Genomic DNA, 16,917 nt, shown 5'->3' with positions numbered 1-16,917 from the left:
TTTGCTGCTAAATAAAATGATAAATGCTGCATTTATATCTAAGTTGAAATATGTTCTCAATGTACAGAAAGATGAATACTTGGTCTAATATAGGGCAGGTACTACGTGAAAAAGAGATCTTTTAAATAAGAGAAATGAAAAGCCGGAATTATAACTAAACCTGTACAGTACCGTTGAGTTTGGGTAGATTGATCCTTTGCTTCCTTATTCAATTGTTCGTCTCGTTTTTCATTTCCGTGCTGCATGATAAAGCTCCAAGTAGTCAAGAGCAGGCCGATTCCAAGACCAGTCTTGCTCCATCACTCTCTTGCACAATGAATGAAACCAACTTCGATCGTTGTACCATGCAGAGATTGCTCTGAAATGAGAACGCTTATTGTAACATGTGTATACAACCATGGGATTGGGAGTCGCTAAGAAGTACGCACTTTAGTTTGACTAGCATATAAGTGACCAACACATGTCGGAACACATGGACTCTCCGACACTTGTTGGACAGATATCGGACACTTGTTAGCGCAACAAATGTATTAGACATGCATACAACACTTGTTGAGTAACTAAAAAAGAACATATATGGCAATAATAATAAATTTTAAGTGTGAAATACATCGAACTAATTTTTTTAGCATATAAATACATCAATCAATTTACTTTGAATTTTTTCTGGTATAGAAATGCTATATTTAAAAAAAACGCATATTTTAATAAACGTGTGCTTTCAAAAATAATGTCGCCGAATTCATGTCGTGTCGTATTTGTATCTCGTATCCATATTTGTGCTTCTTAGGGGAGGAGTATGATGGTGATGGTACCAACAACTCCCAACCTTCGTCCCATATTCGTCTAACCAGATAAACAAACCAAAGAAAACATATTGTAATCAATAATCAGCAGGCAAAGTCGTAGAGTTTGTCACTTTTCCTCGGAAAACTAGCATGGCTAGCAAAACATAGAACATAAAACCTTTTTTTTTTTTTTAACAATATGTGCGGTGGGAAAATAAACTTCTAACAAAGAAGAAAACCCATTCATCAGATTGTACATGTTAACTGACCTATTAAGAGCATAGTCAACACCAGATGGATCTGCTCCTTCAAAATTGAATCCATTTGGTTCAAGGCCTGCTGCTTGTGCTCTTTCTTTATCGTGATCGACGTCAAACACAGTGTCATAAAGTCCTACAAAAAATAATAAACAGAGACTTCAGCGTAATTGTAGGCTGTTGAAATGCATTTTTCTTTGACTAAGTATCAAAAATGGCTAATCATTATTCCTGAAGTTGATAATCGGTTTACTGTTTGACCTTGTAGATTCTTTATGACATGGTACATCCAAAATAATTGATAAATGTATTTCAAATTTAGAACTGTCCCTAGATTTACATACCAGTTCCTTCCACTGGCATTTATTTTAGCTATGTTCGTAATTTAAAAAATAATAATAATAATAATTTTTTCTATTATAATATACATATAAATATATTTATATTAAGTCCACCCCAACCTAAGGCCCAAACTCTGAAACATCAAGAGTTCTTCTCCGTATTATAATCACCTAAAAGTTCAAACACCCGACCTCTAGGTAGGTGTTACTCAGAGACCATGGGCATTGCCACCCCTTGGGAACCTTATTATTATTAAATATGGTTTTCTCTCCATTATTACATAGTTACTTCGATTATTCTTATTATATGGTTTTCTCTCCATTATTACTCCATTAGTTGAAGTAATTCTATCGGCAAGTAATAGGCAGCTGAAAAGGGAATATGTCACTCTCTACGAGAAAAGAGTATTGCCCAAACCTCCAGTTTTTCGGACAACGGGTACTGAACCATATCTCATTGCAGTGAGCTGAGTTAGACCACATGGCTCAAAAATTGAAGGTACAAGTATCAGATCTCCACCAGCATAAATCTGCAATTATTGAATAGATGGGTTAATAATTAAATCGGAAGAACTATCAAATTGAGTTCTGCATCAACATACCAAGTGTGAAAGAGGCTCATCATAAGTCAAACAAAGACGAGCACGGTCTGGGTAAGATGAATGCAATTGATTTGCTAAATTCACAAAATCATTTTGAATGCGCGGATCAGGAGCTGAACCAAGCAAAACAACCTGTCATAGCACATCTCATTAGCAACAACGTCTAGGACCTAACCCTCACAACATTTCTCAGTGAACAGGCTTGACATTGGAACAAAACTCAAACATTAGCTGTAAAACTAAAAAGGAAACATGATGTAACTTCAAGAAAAACAAGGAAGCAACATGGGAAGATAAACCTGTCCACCCCTATCTAGAGTTCGCCAGATAGCATGCTTGATGAGATGGATTCCCTTTTGATGAGTTAAGCGAGTGATAATCCCTACTAAAGGCAGATCAGACCTACTTAGGCCAAGTCTCTGTTGTAATGCTTCCTTGGCAGCTCTTTTTCCCTCAACAACATTCTCTGAAGTGTATGGTACCTGGATAGTTTATATGAAATCAATATCAAAACAAACTTCATTAGTAATAAAGTTCCAAAGAAAAATGTAGTTAATTCAGGTTCACAATAGAATAGTTCAAAAGCCATAATGCCAGTACTATACTTTCAATGGGTAAATAATGAAACTTTATCTATATATCAGATTCTTTGGAGTAAGTTCTTAAAAAAATTTAAAGAAAAAAGGATCTGTAGAGAGGCCACACTTCGCTATTGCATTTTTGCACTTGTATATACCTAATTTACGGGAAATTTGATTAGTTGCATTAACTTAATAACTTTCAATGAGAAAACCTACTGAAAATATTTGCAACAGGAGAAAAGCAAGTGACGAAGAGACTTTTACACACTTACCGGAATAAACTTGTCATTATATGGATCCCATATGTCAGGGTCTATTCCATTCACAATGCCATGAAACTTGTGAAGATGGGGAGCAATGACAGGATTTCCCGACACCTCCTTCGAGTACGTAGGAGACACCTACATATAAACACAAGAAGAAGAAAAACTACAAATCAATCACAGATAAGGCCACAAACCACAACATAGGCTTTCTATCTCACCTCCTTTTATTAACAATCCGATCAATTAAGTATACATAATGGAAATATTATTTTATATTAGTTCAGAGTATCAAGAATATTATTAGCATCTAGATTGACTGATAGCCAATCAAGAAACATTTGCCTCTTGGCTCATGACATGATTAAGAAAATTTTCAAATTCACTAAACTCTTAAGGTAAGAAATAAAGATATTGAAGCAGAAGAAAATGTTTCCAAAGATATCGTGTGTGCACAACTTGAAGAAAGAAGTTCAATTGAATTTTACATCATCGGAGAAGAAAGAATTCTACATTAAAAGGACTGATAGGCCAGCATTCCTAATCAGAATCAAAAAGTAATAATACCCAGAAATAATGAATCTAAAATCATGCATGGTAAAGCTTATTTATTGATTAATAACATGAAATTACTAACAGTTGTAGCCTTGTCCGAGTACAACATTGCTCTCCCAATAAGCTGCGCTCCAAATTCTAAATTGTGAATAGTGAAGACAACCCGTGCTTTAGTAAGGCCATAGTGCATGTATTGTTCCTTGAATAACCAAGCAACTGGTGCACTAGACCAATCATGACAATGGATAATATCCTGCCGAAGACAAAACGTAATTAAAAATGTAACCATTTTTCATCATGATATACATGCAAGAAGCAAAATAACCATCTAAGATTCTAAGATCTAATTATTGCCTAAGCAGTCTCTTATAAGGTTCTTTTTCCATACAGAATAAAGAAGTTTCTTTTTCAACCTACCTTCTCCATAAGAACACAAACTAACATGTAAATGGTATATCATGTCAGCAAAGGAATGCCTCAAAAATTGCAGGATTTTAGGAAGAAAACATTCTACAAAGTGATTATTTTGATTCCAATACAAGGAAGACCAATAAAAGTAAACTACAAGAATCTCCCATTTTGAAATAAATAGATAGTACTTCCGCCCAGACATGTACATCTTAGTGTGCAAGTATGCTTTTAAACATTCAGACGAATGAGACCAATATTTGCTATCAACTCTTGTTTTTGTTCTATTCACATATAATACAATAACAGGTTAGAGAAAATTACATAATTAAACCACTATAAATTAGTAATTAGTTAAGAGAATACTTACAGGATGAAATCCTCCTTGGAGTAAGAATTCAAGAGCAGCATGACAAAAGAAACCAAACCTCTCCCCATCATTTGCACAACCATATATACATCCTGTCCAAAAGAATCTAAGAAGTGGATACAAACATATTAGATATTTCTTTGAAGTGGTCCTGTAAAGATGAAGCTCAAGTGCAAGCATAAACCAACACATGAAACATATACTTTGAAATGATATGTTCTCATAGTCAAAAGCAAATAGATGGTTTTTGCTAGGACAGAAATCAAGTGAAATGAGAGAGAACTAGAGGGGGGTGGGGGGGTTCAACAAGTACACTTTGGGTTTGAGGATGTCGTTAGAATATCCTTCCAAGGAATTATTTCTGAGGCACACTACAGCAGGGAGTTGCAATCAATCAATTTCTCAGATGAGATAAGAAATAAGAATCAATACATAAAAAGGGAAAAAATGCACCAGTCTCAGGTGGGGATATTAGATATCTTCTCCTCTAGCAATCATAAGCTAAGGCAGAAATAAAATCCAATAATACAACCTATTTTTGGTAACATCATGACATGAAAACCTAAATTTAAAGGAAAAAGTCATAAGATCTACCCGTTTTGAGGCTCCAAAAAGTAAACAGAGAGCCCTTCCACTTTGCCGAACCAGACTTTTACTTCTGTTCCTCCCCAGAAATAATTTTGTCGATGGTGAAAATTTTCCACCTACATCACAATTTTTTTTCATCAAACTGTCAACGTTTCAAGATACTAAGAGTGAGAAGAACATGAAGGCTCTTTTGAGAGATCAATTGGGAAAACTGAAAAGGTATGTAAAATGTTTCAAGATGTTCAAGCACTCATATTTCATAATGTTAACCTTTTGGAGCCTTGAAGGCCCTGAGGATATAGTAAAAAGGAGGAACAATAAAAAGCTCAGTTGAGGCAAAAACTTGATCAATCTGGCACAAGCACATGAGGGGATAGTCATGCAATACATCACTAACTATTCTAAGCAAACATCTTATTCTGAAATCATTACAATGAAACCAAACAGGTTGCACATATTTTAAGGTTCTCATCAGCTGGGGGTTTAATTGCACAATTAAAAGTAAGAAAATGAGATGAGCTTGTGTGTGTCTCTGTATATTATATATCCAGTAACAAAAATAATTGAAATCTAAGGAAATAAAGCTTACATTGCTTAGGTTCAGACAGTCATATTTAGGTAGAACAATGTCCACATTATGGTTCAAATCTTGAATGGCACGGGATAAACTAGTTACAACATCACCAAGACCTCCAACCTGGATAGCATAGTAAATAAAAGAAATACAAATGTATATGAATACTCTTATCTTGCAATAACTGCATCAACAGAATTGGGAAAGCATACTTACCAAAACAATATCCCAAAATTGGAAGCTGCTATGCATTGGCATGTTATCCCCACCTCTCTCTCTCAAGCTTAACCTTGTATTTCTTTTTAATTCCATTTCTTCAATTCCATGAAATGCAGTTAATTTTCGGTTCTAGTGGATGCAAATTACTAAAAAGTTATCAAGTTATTTACTGTTTTGTTTACGGTTCGATATAGGCCTAAAGCCCAACAATTTCCCTATTCCTAGTTAGGTTGGATAGTTGAATGTTTATTTTAGCGAACGTATTTTGATGAACGAAAATTTAGCTATGTACGTATGAGAGCCAAGAGAGCTCCACCCCATTCCCAATTCATGTTACTTTGAGTTGTATATCAAGAACATTGCCTGTAAAGTATTAGAATCTTAAATTAAGAAATTAGCTCTGTCTCAACAACTTTGATATTAAGGCAATTTGTGTCTAAACCTAATCTTTAAAGTTGATCTCAATTGATTCAAATGTGTTAGTATTTGCGTTAGGATGGTTTATATAACCAAAGGATCACCCTGACCAATTCACCAATGTTATCATATGATTTGCTACCAAGGCATCTTTGGTACCACATTTTCCGATTGGGTGTTCTACTGTCTAGAGATTAGCAGGTGAAATCTTCAATTTTTCTAGGAGTTCTTCATTGAAAGGCTAGTAAGAAAATAGTTCAATAAATAGCCTCTCTCTCTCTCTTTCTTTCTTTCATGTTTAATTTTTTAAACATAAAATAGCTTTGCAACATAGTATCGATAGAACCAACTATTTAACATTGCCTTACCAACAGTTTCCTTTTTAATTGCAAAAGGTCCTACATGGTTAACCTTAGAAGAAAAGATCATACGATGAGTGGTAATTATTATTTGGGGGAATATTTTGGATTGGGACCACCCCCCCCCCCCCCAACAAAATCGTCTTGTTTAAGCTCCTTTTGTTGAGTTTTTTGAATGATCTAATATATTCTTTCACTTTCTGAATACAAAAAATATAATAAATTTGGAATCAAAACTTTACCTTTGCAATAGGTGCCATTTCTACAGCTATATGCACAATGTGCAATGGTGGCTCCTTACTTATTCCACCCACCACAGGTATATGATAATCCATGCCATTTTTATTGTCAAATATCCCACCATCTTCTCTCTCAGAAAATACAAAATCCATCATATATGCGTCCAATGGAACCTTAACTGCAGAAACAAATAAAAACAACACAATCATCTCCTAAAGGAAAAAAAGAGAATTTACCGGCATCAAAATTGCAGCAAAAAGGACCGGTTAGAAAACATTAATGACACCATTAATCTCACCCAATGATTAAAAGGTGTTAGAAATGAAATCTCACCAGTGGCTTTCACATGGCTGCCACCATCAGCAGGCAACATTTTTTGTGGTGGCAATGGACCGTTACGGTGGGACCAACGATTAAATGAACATCTGAACCATACTTCAGGTTTTCCATTCAGAGGTGTATTGGCAGGATTGTAAAAGACTGTCACTGCGCTCCCTGCTTGAACATCAACGGGATCAGTAAACACTATGTGTTCCTGTGATAACAAAAAGTTTTTCATGGTTCTTTCCTTTGTCTCAGATTTCATACGAGCTGTTCTTTCAACCTAGAACAAAGAGACATACAAATTAGTAGCTGCAAGTGAAAGGGAGATGATAAAAACTGGTTTGACACAAAATACCAAAAAGGTGTATTATAATAGCTTCCAATTGGAAATTAAAGTAGAATGACTAATTCTTTATAAATTTGTTTACGTGCACCAATATGAAGCATGAAACAAAATCGTTTCCCAGGGGCGGCCCCATTCGCAAGGGCTTGAGTCCCTTGGTCAAACCGGCTTGGAGGTCCCAAGAAGTTCAATAATACCAAAAAAATCTTTATATCTCCTGGGTCTGATCCTTAGAGGGTGCAGGTGCCCTAGGTATAAGGGGAGCAAAGCTCCAACTCCAAATTAAAAAGAAAAATAAACAAACAAAAACAAAAACAAAAAACAAAGTCGATTCCAAAAGACTATCAAAACTTGATGAAGAGTTCCTACAAATCCTCCCATTTCACATTTCACTCATTCCAAAGATTCCAGAAGAAAACCTTGCTGATAGCAAGTGGTGTAATCAGAGGAAAAAAAGGAAGTAAAAAAAATGGTAGGAGAGTTAAGCGTTAAGGCTAAACAAGAATATCCTAAGTACCTTTTTCAGACAAACAATTAGACTAAGCTACAGAATCACTAAATAAATATTTATAAATTAAAAAAAAAAAAACGCAAATAGGCAGCAATTCAGGATGTTTGATATCATCTAGCATTGAATCCAGATGTGTGAAAGGTAACCTAAATATTTCTGCACATTATGGTTTTCTGTAAAGATATCTGTGTAGAATTGTTACTTTAAATCAAAATGAAATTAGATATTGAGTCAACTGTAAAGTTTTGGTGAATTGACCTTGGCACGGAGAGCTTCCTCTCTTAATCTCCTCTCTTCCTGAAGTTTCCTATAAATCCTGCGTTCTTCCTCAACCCAGTAAAGCTCCTCAGAAATGGCTTTTGGAACAATAGCATGGAAATCAAGACGTTTGTTGTTATCATAAATATTGGCCTTTTTGGGCAGCCCATCAGCAAGAACCCAATCCAGAACAAGGGCTCGATCAGGTACGATTACTGCAAAATGTATAGTTGTGTATGTGCAATGAAACTCAATGCTAAAATATAAAAATTACACTTAACATCAGCCTTCAGATAAAGAGATCAGAGTAGTCAATTAACATTTTTTTCCCTCTTAAACCGAGGGCGACTATAAATTAACAGCCTTCTTAGATCCCCCACATACATCTTTCTATAATTATTAGAGGAGATGTTGATCTGAAAACCAAAAAATGTAACATTCTTTCCCCCATCCAATAATGATTAACAACCTGGACCACAAGCAGACAATTCATTTTGGAAGCCAGATCACATTATGTATAATTTGACAACAAATACCGTCACAAACTTTCAAAAATGTCTCTTAAGGATCTTTGTTTTGTGGAGGGAGAGAACGTGTGAAATATTATGGTGACAACTGCCTGGTGCCACACTGAATACCGGATGTTTTCCTCTCCATTTTTTCTAAAGGACAGGACTTTTTTTCATTCTTGAAAGATTGAACAGTCAAACATCCATCAATTATTTGTTATAAAAAGGCCTCGCATGCAAAACAATCAAAGCATCAAAATGGTGGTAATAAGAGTTCTACATTTTTCAGGCCTAGCATTTTTGCTTAGTCATCAAAAGCTATTTGTCTCCAAATGGTTATTTAAGAGTTAAAGACCTCTAGGCTCTAAGCATATGTAGCATTTCTGGAAAATTTTCACTATGTGAATACGCCACGGTAACTCAACACCTACATGCTGCAAGATATAAAAGGACAACAAGACACATTTACACGTACCATCAGCATACCACCAATCACAATTGTCCTTTGTCTCAGCAAAGACAAGTTTTTCAATAATGGATAATCCATCTGTCCAATTATTATGCCCACCATGAACCCAAAGCTCTTCTGCATGAGCCAGAGGACCTGAATTTTTATTATAATATAACCTGACTAAGTCTCCACCTTGAAATTCAGTAGGTTCAATGAACCAAACATTATCAACAGACTTTGCTGCCATTTTTGAAAGCTGTTTTACCATCTCTCTCCTTTTTTCAGTATCTGCCCTCGCCTGATCTCTGTCAGCTGCCATAGCAACCTTCTCAGCTTCTATTCGCCTCGCCTCTTCTTCTTGTCTTTCCCTTTCAGTCCTCTCTTTCGCAAGTCTTTCAAGTTCTTTACGTTTCTCCTCTAATAAGAAATCTTCAAATGTAGAGGCATCCATTCCGCCTTCCACATATATGCAGAAATCCTTTTCATCATTATTTTCATAGACATCTTTCCCATTAAAGAACACGAAGTCTATCTTGTAAGCCTCCTTGGGAACATGAATCTGACAAGACCACCAATCCCCATCAATATTTGCTTTGTTTAGCCTCATGGTAAAAGATTTCCATTTCCAGTCATTGAATGCTCCCATGATCAAAACATCTTGCTCTCCATTCAGAATGGAAAGACTCCTATTAAAGAACAATTCTATATTTTGATCAGGTTTAACAACTGGCGGAAAAACAAACACTTGAATTCCTCCTAGTAAGTTTTCCTCAGCCAGTTTCTTAATTTCATGTCTCTTTGCTATTGCTTCCATCTCCAACTTTAATTTTAAAGATTCTTCTTCAGTTAATTTTTCTTCTTTCTTGAGAGGTTCATCTTCCACAGAGTTATCTAGGACACCTGAAACTGCTTCACTTGGCTCATTCTCCTCTTCTTTCTCCAGTGATTTTTGGCCTATCCCACTTAACCTACCTGCCATTCCATTATCTATTTCTGCAGCACTTTCACCAACAGAAGTAGATTTACTTGTCAAAGAGCTTTTAATTTCTGCATCATTCTCTTCCATTTTTTGTACATCTGCATCCTCTTGCGAAACTTTAGCTGCTAAATCCTCCTCATCACCCACCTTCAATTTAACTGCTGCCTGATTAGGCTTTGTGTGTGCACTAGATTTTAGCGTTGCAGAGCCTTCTTTCTCTTCATCACTACCGTGATCTCTTTTAGGGGTGCTTGCTCCTAGAGGAACTTTGGGTTTGAACCCCTTTGGTGCAGAGCTTTCAAGTCTTGCTGTTGACAATTTCCTAGATCTCTTCCTTGAAGAATCTATAAGGATTCAGTTTCAGTTGAATCATAAAAAATTATGTATAAAAAATTAAACTATGAAACATAAACTTGAAAACCAACAGAATCAACCTGACTGACGGGCACTAGCAACAATTCTGAACGACCTCCCGGCTACAACATGCCCTCTGAACCATAAGGGAGACTGAACCCATAAAGGTAAAGCAAGAAATGCAAGTTCAGGTACGTCAATCTCAATTCCAAATATCAGAAACATATAAAAAGTAACACATTTCAGCCAGAAAACTAGTGTGATGCTCACAAAAAAGCAAGTCACTCAGAACTCTGCTCAGGTGGTATTGATATTCATCGATTCCACATTACATTTCCACATACCTTTCAACAACCATTAAATAAAAACGACCCATGTCCTCCAATTTGATAGAAAACCGATAGACGAACAAAAAGCAGTCCATTCAAGCAAGAAACAAACCAGCGACAAACAGGAATTCCAACGAATATCATTTGAATCAAGCACCATTCCAACAAAAACAAAAAAAAAAAAAAAACAAAAAGACGCAAGAAGAACAATGGTAGCAACAACGAAAAATCCAAAATACCAGTGTAGTAGAAGTAGTAGACGACGCTGTATTTCCATGAAAGAGTCTGAACCTCAAACTCCCAGCTTGTGCTTCAGTAAAATTCGTGGTCCTCCAACTCCGGGACACATGTGCCTGAAGCGCCACCTCCATTAGAAACGAAACGAGGACGTACGAAAACTCCGGTTTCTTCTACTGTTTAACAGAAATTGTTCATCCAAACAAGCTTCAGATCGCAGTTCCGGTGAATCTCCGTCTAGAATTGCGGTATTGAATAATAAATAAAGAAGGAATAAATTATAGAAACTGGAACCCAAAACGTAGAAAAGGACGAAAACTTCAATAAGCACACACCATGCAAGGCTCGGCCGATAAACAGCAAAAAAAGGAAGTGGTTACTGGTAGGCTTACAGCCATTTGAAGCAAGCAGCTATCAAAGCACGAGATTATGGTCTGTAAAAATGCCTTTTCTGATTTTTGGTTGGAAGAAGAAGGTAAATGAATCAACGGTGCTCAATGGTTTGTGACTTAATTGGTTGTGTGATGGACCGCCAATCGTAAGGCGCAATCAGAAATTGCCACATCAAATGACAGCTTGCCACGTCACATGCCTCTGCTAAAATTATACTTAAAATCACTAATCACTGATTAATTAAGATTTAAGAGTGACTCTCTCACACACACACGGTCACACGTGTCATTTATACCTAATCAATCAGTTGAGATTTCATTTGCACCCTAAATAAATGAAATTTGTACTTTTATTCCGTTCATTGTGTTTGACCAAGTACTCACTTACTCTTCTTTTAATGGTTAATAATTTATTAAATAAAATATTCAATTTGGGGATTTTCAAAAATAGAAAAGTATGATTATGAAATAGCAATATTTAATTTATGTTTATATAAGTGGTAGTGATAGATGTATTTACATCTATTAATCTTATCAAAGTCTATATATGAAGGCCAAAATTAGCATAACTCAATTAATACACAATATTAACTATAAATTTGTGATTCGAATCCCCTACTTCCAATTATACTAAAAAAAATGTCTATTTATGTAGAAGCCTATCAATGATATGTATGAAGAAAAATAAAGTAGGTAAAAATGTCTAAATAGACATGTATTTAATAAAAACTGGCATATTTGCAAAATCATAACCATGTTGCTATATTTATAAATACAATAATGTGGATTGTCCACGGTTAAATTTTCTTTATCATCTCTGACTTGAATTTCAAAAGGAATAATACTTTTGCGGAAAGGCAAAAGGAATAATACTTGATTCGAGCATCAGATCGCAAATATAGGTTAAGGTTTAAATCCTACCGCCTCTTAAAAGAAATAAAAAAAAATGTTTCAACCGTAGTAAACATGTAGATGAAATTGATGAGTCGGATCCGCAGTGGAAGCGTATGTATACTTTTGTTTTGATTTTGAGAAGATGTGTTGAATATGGAAAACCTCCTCTTACCTTGTCCATATGATTTTATTCCCGGTAATTTGGGTTTGTTTTTATTCTTACCATATGTACATTTTTTTACTGTTATAAGTTTTTCAATAATTAGCTATCATAGTTATATATATATATAAGGGATGCTCCCTCTTGTAAAATTATCACAAGAAATAAAAGAAAGAGTTATGTTTTACAACATGGTATCAGAGCCAACTCTATAAATCTTTTCTACAGGTTTCATGTCCGAAACCCTAGAAAAGAAAACAGAAAATCTCAAACATACCTAGTTGTTGGAAGCAGTGCAGTAGAAGAAACCTCCATCGATTCCTTGCGTGAAGCTTCACGTCTGAAGAAAAACGCATCAAATCGTGTCGAACTAGTGGATCGCAACTAATCTGAAGCATCCGTAGCCGAAACACAGCCTTCGACCGACGACCAAGAACACGTTCATCAACCGGAAGTCATCGATAGTTGGTGCCGATTCCCAAAAATCTCATCTCCAGTTGTGAATAGTCACGGATCGTGGGTGGAAAACAAAATCACGGAAGTCATCGACAGAACCTCAAGGGTCAAGTCGCGAGTCTGGGAGTAACGAAGTCGGGTCGCGCCGGGTCTGTGCCTTGTGGGTGGGTCGGATCGGGTTAAGTTGCGGATCTGGGAGTAAACAGAATCGGGTCGAACTGGGTTTGTGACTTGTGGGTCGGATCGGGTGAAATTGTGGGTCTGGAGTCGGGTCTGGAGCGTGAGCCAGATCTGGACAAATTTTTTATCAGTTTTTATTTTTTTTTTCTTTTTCCTATTTCCTTCTTAATTAATTGTTTTGCCAATCAACAATTTTTTATGCATAAATTCTAACAATACTGAAGGGACCGTACTTCCAATTACTAATCACAAATTAAATAGAAGGAATTACCTATAATGGTTACAATCAGTTATGATGTTCATATGTGGAAAAGGAAGATTACTTGTCAAGCAAAAATCCTATCTCAGACCAAGTTGATCAAAGATACAAGACATGGAAAGCGGAAAATAATATGGTTATGTCATGGCTAATTAACTCCATGACAACAGAAATTGGTGAAGGTCTTTTACTCTTCTCAACTGCAAGCGAAATCTGGGAAGCAACTCGTGAAATTTATTATGACCAAGAAAATACTGCAGAGTCATTTGAAATTGAAGGTAAAATTCATGAGCTACGACAAGGGGATATGTAAGTCACTCACTATTTTACTCAACTATCAACTATCTCGACTTTAGCAGCAACTGGACGTATTTGAAAGCCATAAGTGGGAATGCATTGCATATGAAGCTACATTCAAAAAGATAGTTGAAAAGAAACGAGTGTTCAAATTTCTGCTTGGCCTTAATAAAGAACTTGATGAGGTACGTGGTAGAATCTTAGCTATTAAACCATTACCTAACATCAGAGAAGTTTTTGCAGAAGTGAGAAGAGAAGAAAGTAAGAAGAAACTAATGTTAGAAGTGACTGCCAGTTCAGAATCTGAAGGATCGACCTTACTTGCTCAAAACCTTGGTAATGAGGTACATATAAATACTCATGATAACCATTACAATCGAAACCAGAACTACACAGAAACTGAGAATCGACAACGAAAACCAAGACCATGGTGTGAACACTGTAAAAAACTAGGACACACTAAAGAAGTGTGTTGGGATATTCATGGAAAACCTCCAGATTAGAAGCCCAACAACGGTGCAGGAGACAGACGTGGAAAGGCCTATCAAGCAAGTACATCATCAAAAGGTAACTTCAACCCTGAATATAATGTGTTTACTAAGGAGCAGTTGGACCTTCTCCAAAAACTATTCGGCCAACCGAAACCTACTCAAAAAACATGAGAAACTAGCATAGCAACAATGACACAATCAGGTAACTTTTACTTGGATTATTGACTTTGGTGCATCAGATCACATGACAAGTGACATCTCACTTTTAACTAACTACATACACTGTAACAGTCAAATTACTGTAAAGATTGCTGATGATATCTATTCTAAAGTAATGGGAATTGGCAATGTGTTTGTATCTAAAGGTCTAGTATTAGAGAATGTGTTGCATGTCCCAAATCTTAAATGCAATCTTCTTTCCATAAGCAAACTAACGTTTATGAAAAACTGCAGTGCAACTTTCTACTCACATAATTGCATATTTCAAGATTTGAATTCGGGGAAGATGATTGGCAATGCTAAGAAAACCTCGAGTCTCTACATACTAAATGCTCTTAAGTCACAAGTTAAGGAGTTAGGTCTTAGTAAATCTCTTTTTATTTCTAAAGACTATTATGATAGTACATCTAGTACATCTAATTTTGTTGTCTCTAAAGATAATTATGTTAGTACATCTACTTTTGTTGCTTCTAAAGACAATTATGATAGTACAATAAAGTTATGACATAATCGTTTAAGACATCCCAATTTTCTATATTTGAAACGAATGTTTCTAGATATTTTCAATAAAAGTTCTCAGGTGTTTCAATGTGAGTCTTGTGAAATGGAAAAGTTAGCTTGATCCTCATATCCAGTAAGCGCATATAAACCGTCTTATCCCTTTTCTATGATGCATAGTGATGTTTGGGGACCTAGTAGAGTTCAGAATGTAACAGGAGCTAAATGGTTTGTTTCATTTATCGATGATCATACTAGACTTACTTGGGTGTTTTTAATGAAAGAAAAGTCTAAAGTTACTTCCATATTCCAGAATCTGTTTTCCATGATTCTCAATCTCTTTAACACAAAAATCCAAATCCTTCACACTAACAATGCTAAGGATTATTTTAACACTTCTTGAAAAATTTTCTAAACGAAAAAGGTATTGCCCACCTAAGTACATGTCCTAACACTCCCCAGCAAAATGGAATTGCGGAGAGAAAAAACAGACATCTCCTAGAAGTTTCTAAAGCTTTAATGTGTCACGCTAACACCCCCCACTTTTTGTGGGGAGAGGCAGTTCTAACAGCCACCTACCTTAGTAATAGAATGCCCTCTCAAATATTAGGCTTCAAAACTCCTTTACAAAAACTTGAGGAAGTATTTCTACATGATAGATTATTTTCTCAAGTTCCTTTAAAAATATTTGGTTGCACAGTTTTTGTCCAAGATCATAGACTCAATAGGAGTAAATTAGATCCTAAGGCAATAAAATGCATCTTTCTCGATTATGCTCCAAGCCAAAAGGGATACAAATGCTACTCACCAACTACAAAAAGGTTCTATACATTCATGGATGTAACCTTCTTTGAAACCCAAACTTACTTCAAAAAGCAAGACACCACTGAACCTTCCACCCTCATAAAAAACGAAAAACGAAGGAAAATGAAGGAAACCAAAAACTAGATCTCATTGAAGAGAGTGCTCTGTGTGTTCCTTATATACATGAAATAGATATTCCCAATCAAGGCCTACCAGAAAGTAGGAAAGATCCTATAGTCTATACTAGAAGGAAGAACACCTTTGAACATGCACCAATTCTCAATTAGAACCCAACTGAAATACAGGAAAATCATGTCTCCAACTCCACAGCAGAAATACTTACTAAAGACATTGATCTTCCTATTGCACAATGGAAAGAGGTAAGAACCTGTATGATGCATCCCATCCAAAACTACATATCCTACAAAAAAACTCTCTCCCAAGTTTAAAGCATTCACAACTATACTATCCCAAGTTTACATTCCAAACAATGTCTGAAGCCCTCAAGGACATTAATTGGAAGCAAGCTGTATTAGACGAAATAAAGGCCTTGGAAAAGAACAACATATGGGAAATAACAGACCTACCTCCAGGAAAGAAAACGGTAGGATACAAATGGATCTTCACCGTCAAGTTCAAAGCTAATGGAGAAATGGATAGGTTCAAAGCTAGACTCGTCGCCAAAGGATTCACCCAGTCCTATAGCATTGACTAACAAGAAACATTTGCCCCGGTGACAAAATTAAATACTATCCGTGTCCTGTTTTCCCTAGCTGTGAATAATGATTGGATTCTTCACCAATTAGACATAAAAAATGTCTTCCTTAATGGAGACCTAGAAGAAGAAGTGTATATGGATATATCGGCCGATGTAGAATCTACTCAAACCATAAATAAGGTATGCAAAGTCAAAAAATCCTTATATGGCCTAAAACAATCCCCTAGGGCGTGGTTTAATAAATTCTCAATAGTGGTAAAGGAAAACGGGTACTCACAATGTCAATTTGACCATACTTTCTTCGTCAAATATTCTTGCACAGGGAAAATAGCAATTATCATTGTCTATGTAGGTGATATTATCCTTACAGGAGACCATGAAGAAGAAATAAGAAATCTAAAACTTCTCTTAGCCAAGGAATTCGAAGTAAAGGACTTAGGCAACCTTAAATACTTCCTAGGAATGGAAATGGCCCGCTCAAAAACAGGCTTGAGCCTTTCTTAAAGAAAATATGTCCTTGATTTGTTAAAGGAAACTAGAATGCTTGGATGCAAGCTCGCTAATACTCCAATTGACACAAACAATCACATAATCAAAGAAAACAATCACAAAATGGTTAACAAAGATCAGTATCAAAGGCTAGTTGGAAAATTGATTTACCTAACTCACATAAGACCTGATATCTGTTTTGC

At 35.8% G+C, this 16,917-nt stretch overlaps 1 protein-coding gene across 6 annotated transcripts; it reads right to left on the bottom strand.

Annotated features, from left to right (window-relative positions):
- Positions 1-11,368, bottom strand: SS3 (starch synthase 3). Of its 6 annotated transcripts, none has more exons than XM_090316017.1 (17): positions 11,193-11,368; positions 10,860-11,094; positions 10,372-10,444; positions 8,983-10,281; positions 7,999-8,213; positions 6,896-7,166; positions 6,565-6,740; positions 5,343-5,450; positions 4,760-4,869; positions 4,166-4,271; positions 3,470-3,640; positions 2,842-2,970; positions 2,288-2,470; positions 1,989-2,120; positions 1,805-1,916; positions 1,058-1,181; positions 1-358 (listed from the first exon to the last, which is right to left on the bottom strand). In XM_090316017.1, exons 2-17 carry the CDS (start codon positions 10,989-10,991, stop codon positions 229-231), a joined length of 3,471 nt encoding a protein of 1,156 aa, XP_090172143.1. In that variant the 5' UTR covers positions 10,992-11,094; positions 11,193-11,368; the 3' UTR covers positions 1-228. The 6 variants fall into 6 exon arrangements, with proteins under 6 accessions (XP_090172143.1, XP_090172144.1, XP_038894134.1 ...); XM_090316018.1 differs by having other exon boundaries at positions 10,860-11,033; XM_039038204.2 differs by lacking the exon at positions 1-358 and adding an exon at positions 558-846.
- Between the last annotated feature and the right edge of the window lie 5,549 nt (positions 11,369-16,917).

Source organism: Benincasa hispida, chromosome 8 (genome assembly GCF_027475165.1).
Source record: "Benincasa hispida cultivar pf3 chromosome 8, pf3_genome.v1.1, whole genome shotgun sequence".
Lineage (NCBI taxonomy): Eukaryota > Viridiplantae > Streptophyta > Magnoliopsida > Cucurbitales > Cucurbitaceae > Benincasa > Benincasa hispida.
This window is presented reverse-complemented; position numbering and strand designations above follow the sequence as displayed.

Bases quoted from the DNA above. Each gene is read 5' to 3' on its own strand.
- SS3 (XM_039038204.2), bottom strand. From the start codon at position 10,991: ATGGAGGTGGCGCTTCAGGCACATGTGTCCCGGAGTTGGAGGACCACG. The intron at 10,282-10,371 runs GTTGATTCTGTT...GAATCCTTATAG, and splicing joins TGCTAGTGCCCGTCAGTCAG to ATTCTTCAAGGAAGAGATCT. The intron at 847-1,057 runs GTCAGTTAACAT...TTATCTGGTTAG, and splicing joins GTTGACTATGCTCTTAATAG to ACGAATATGGGACGAAGGTT.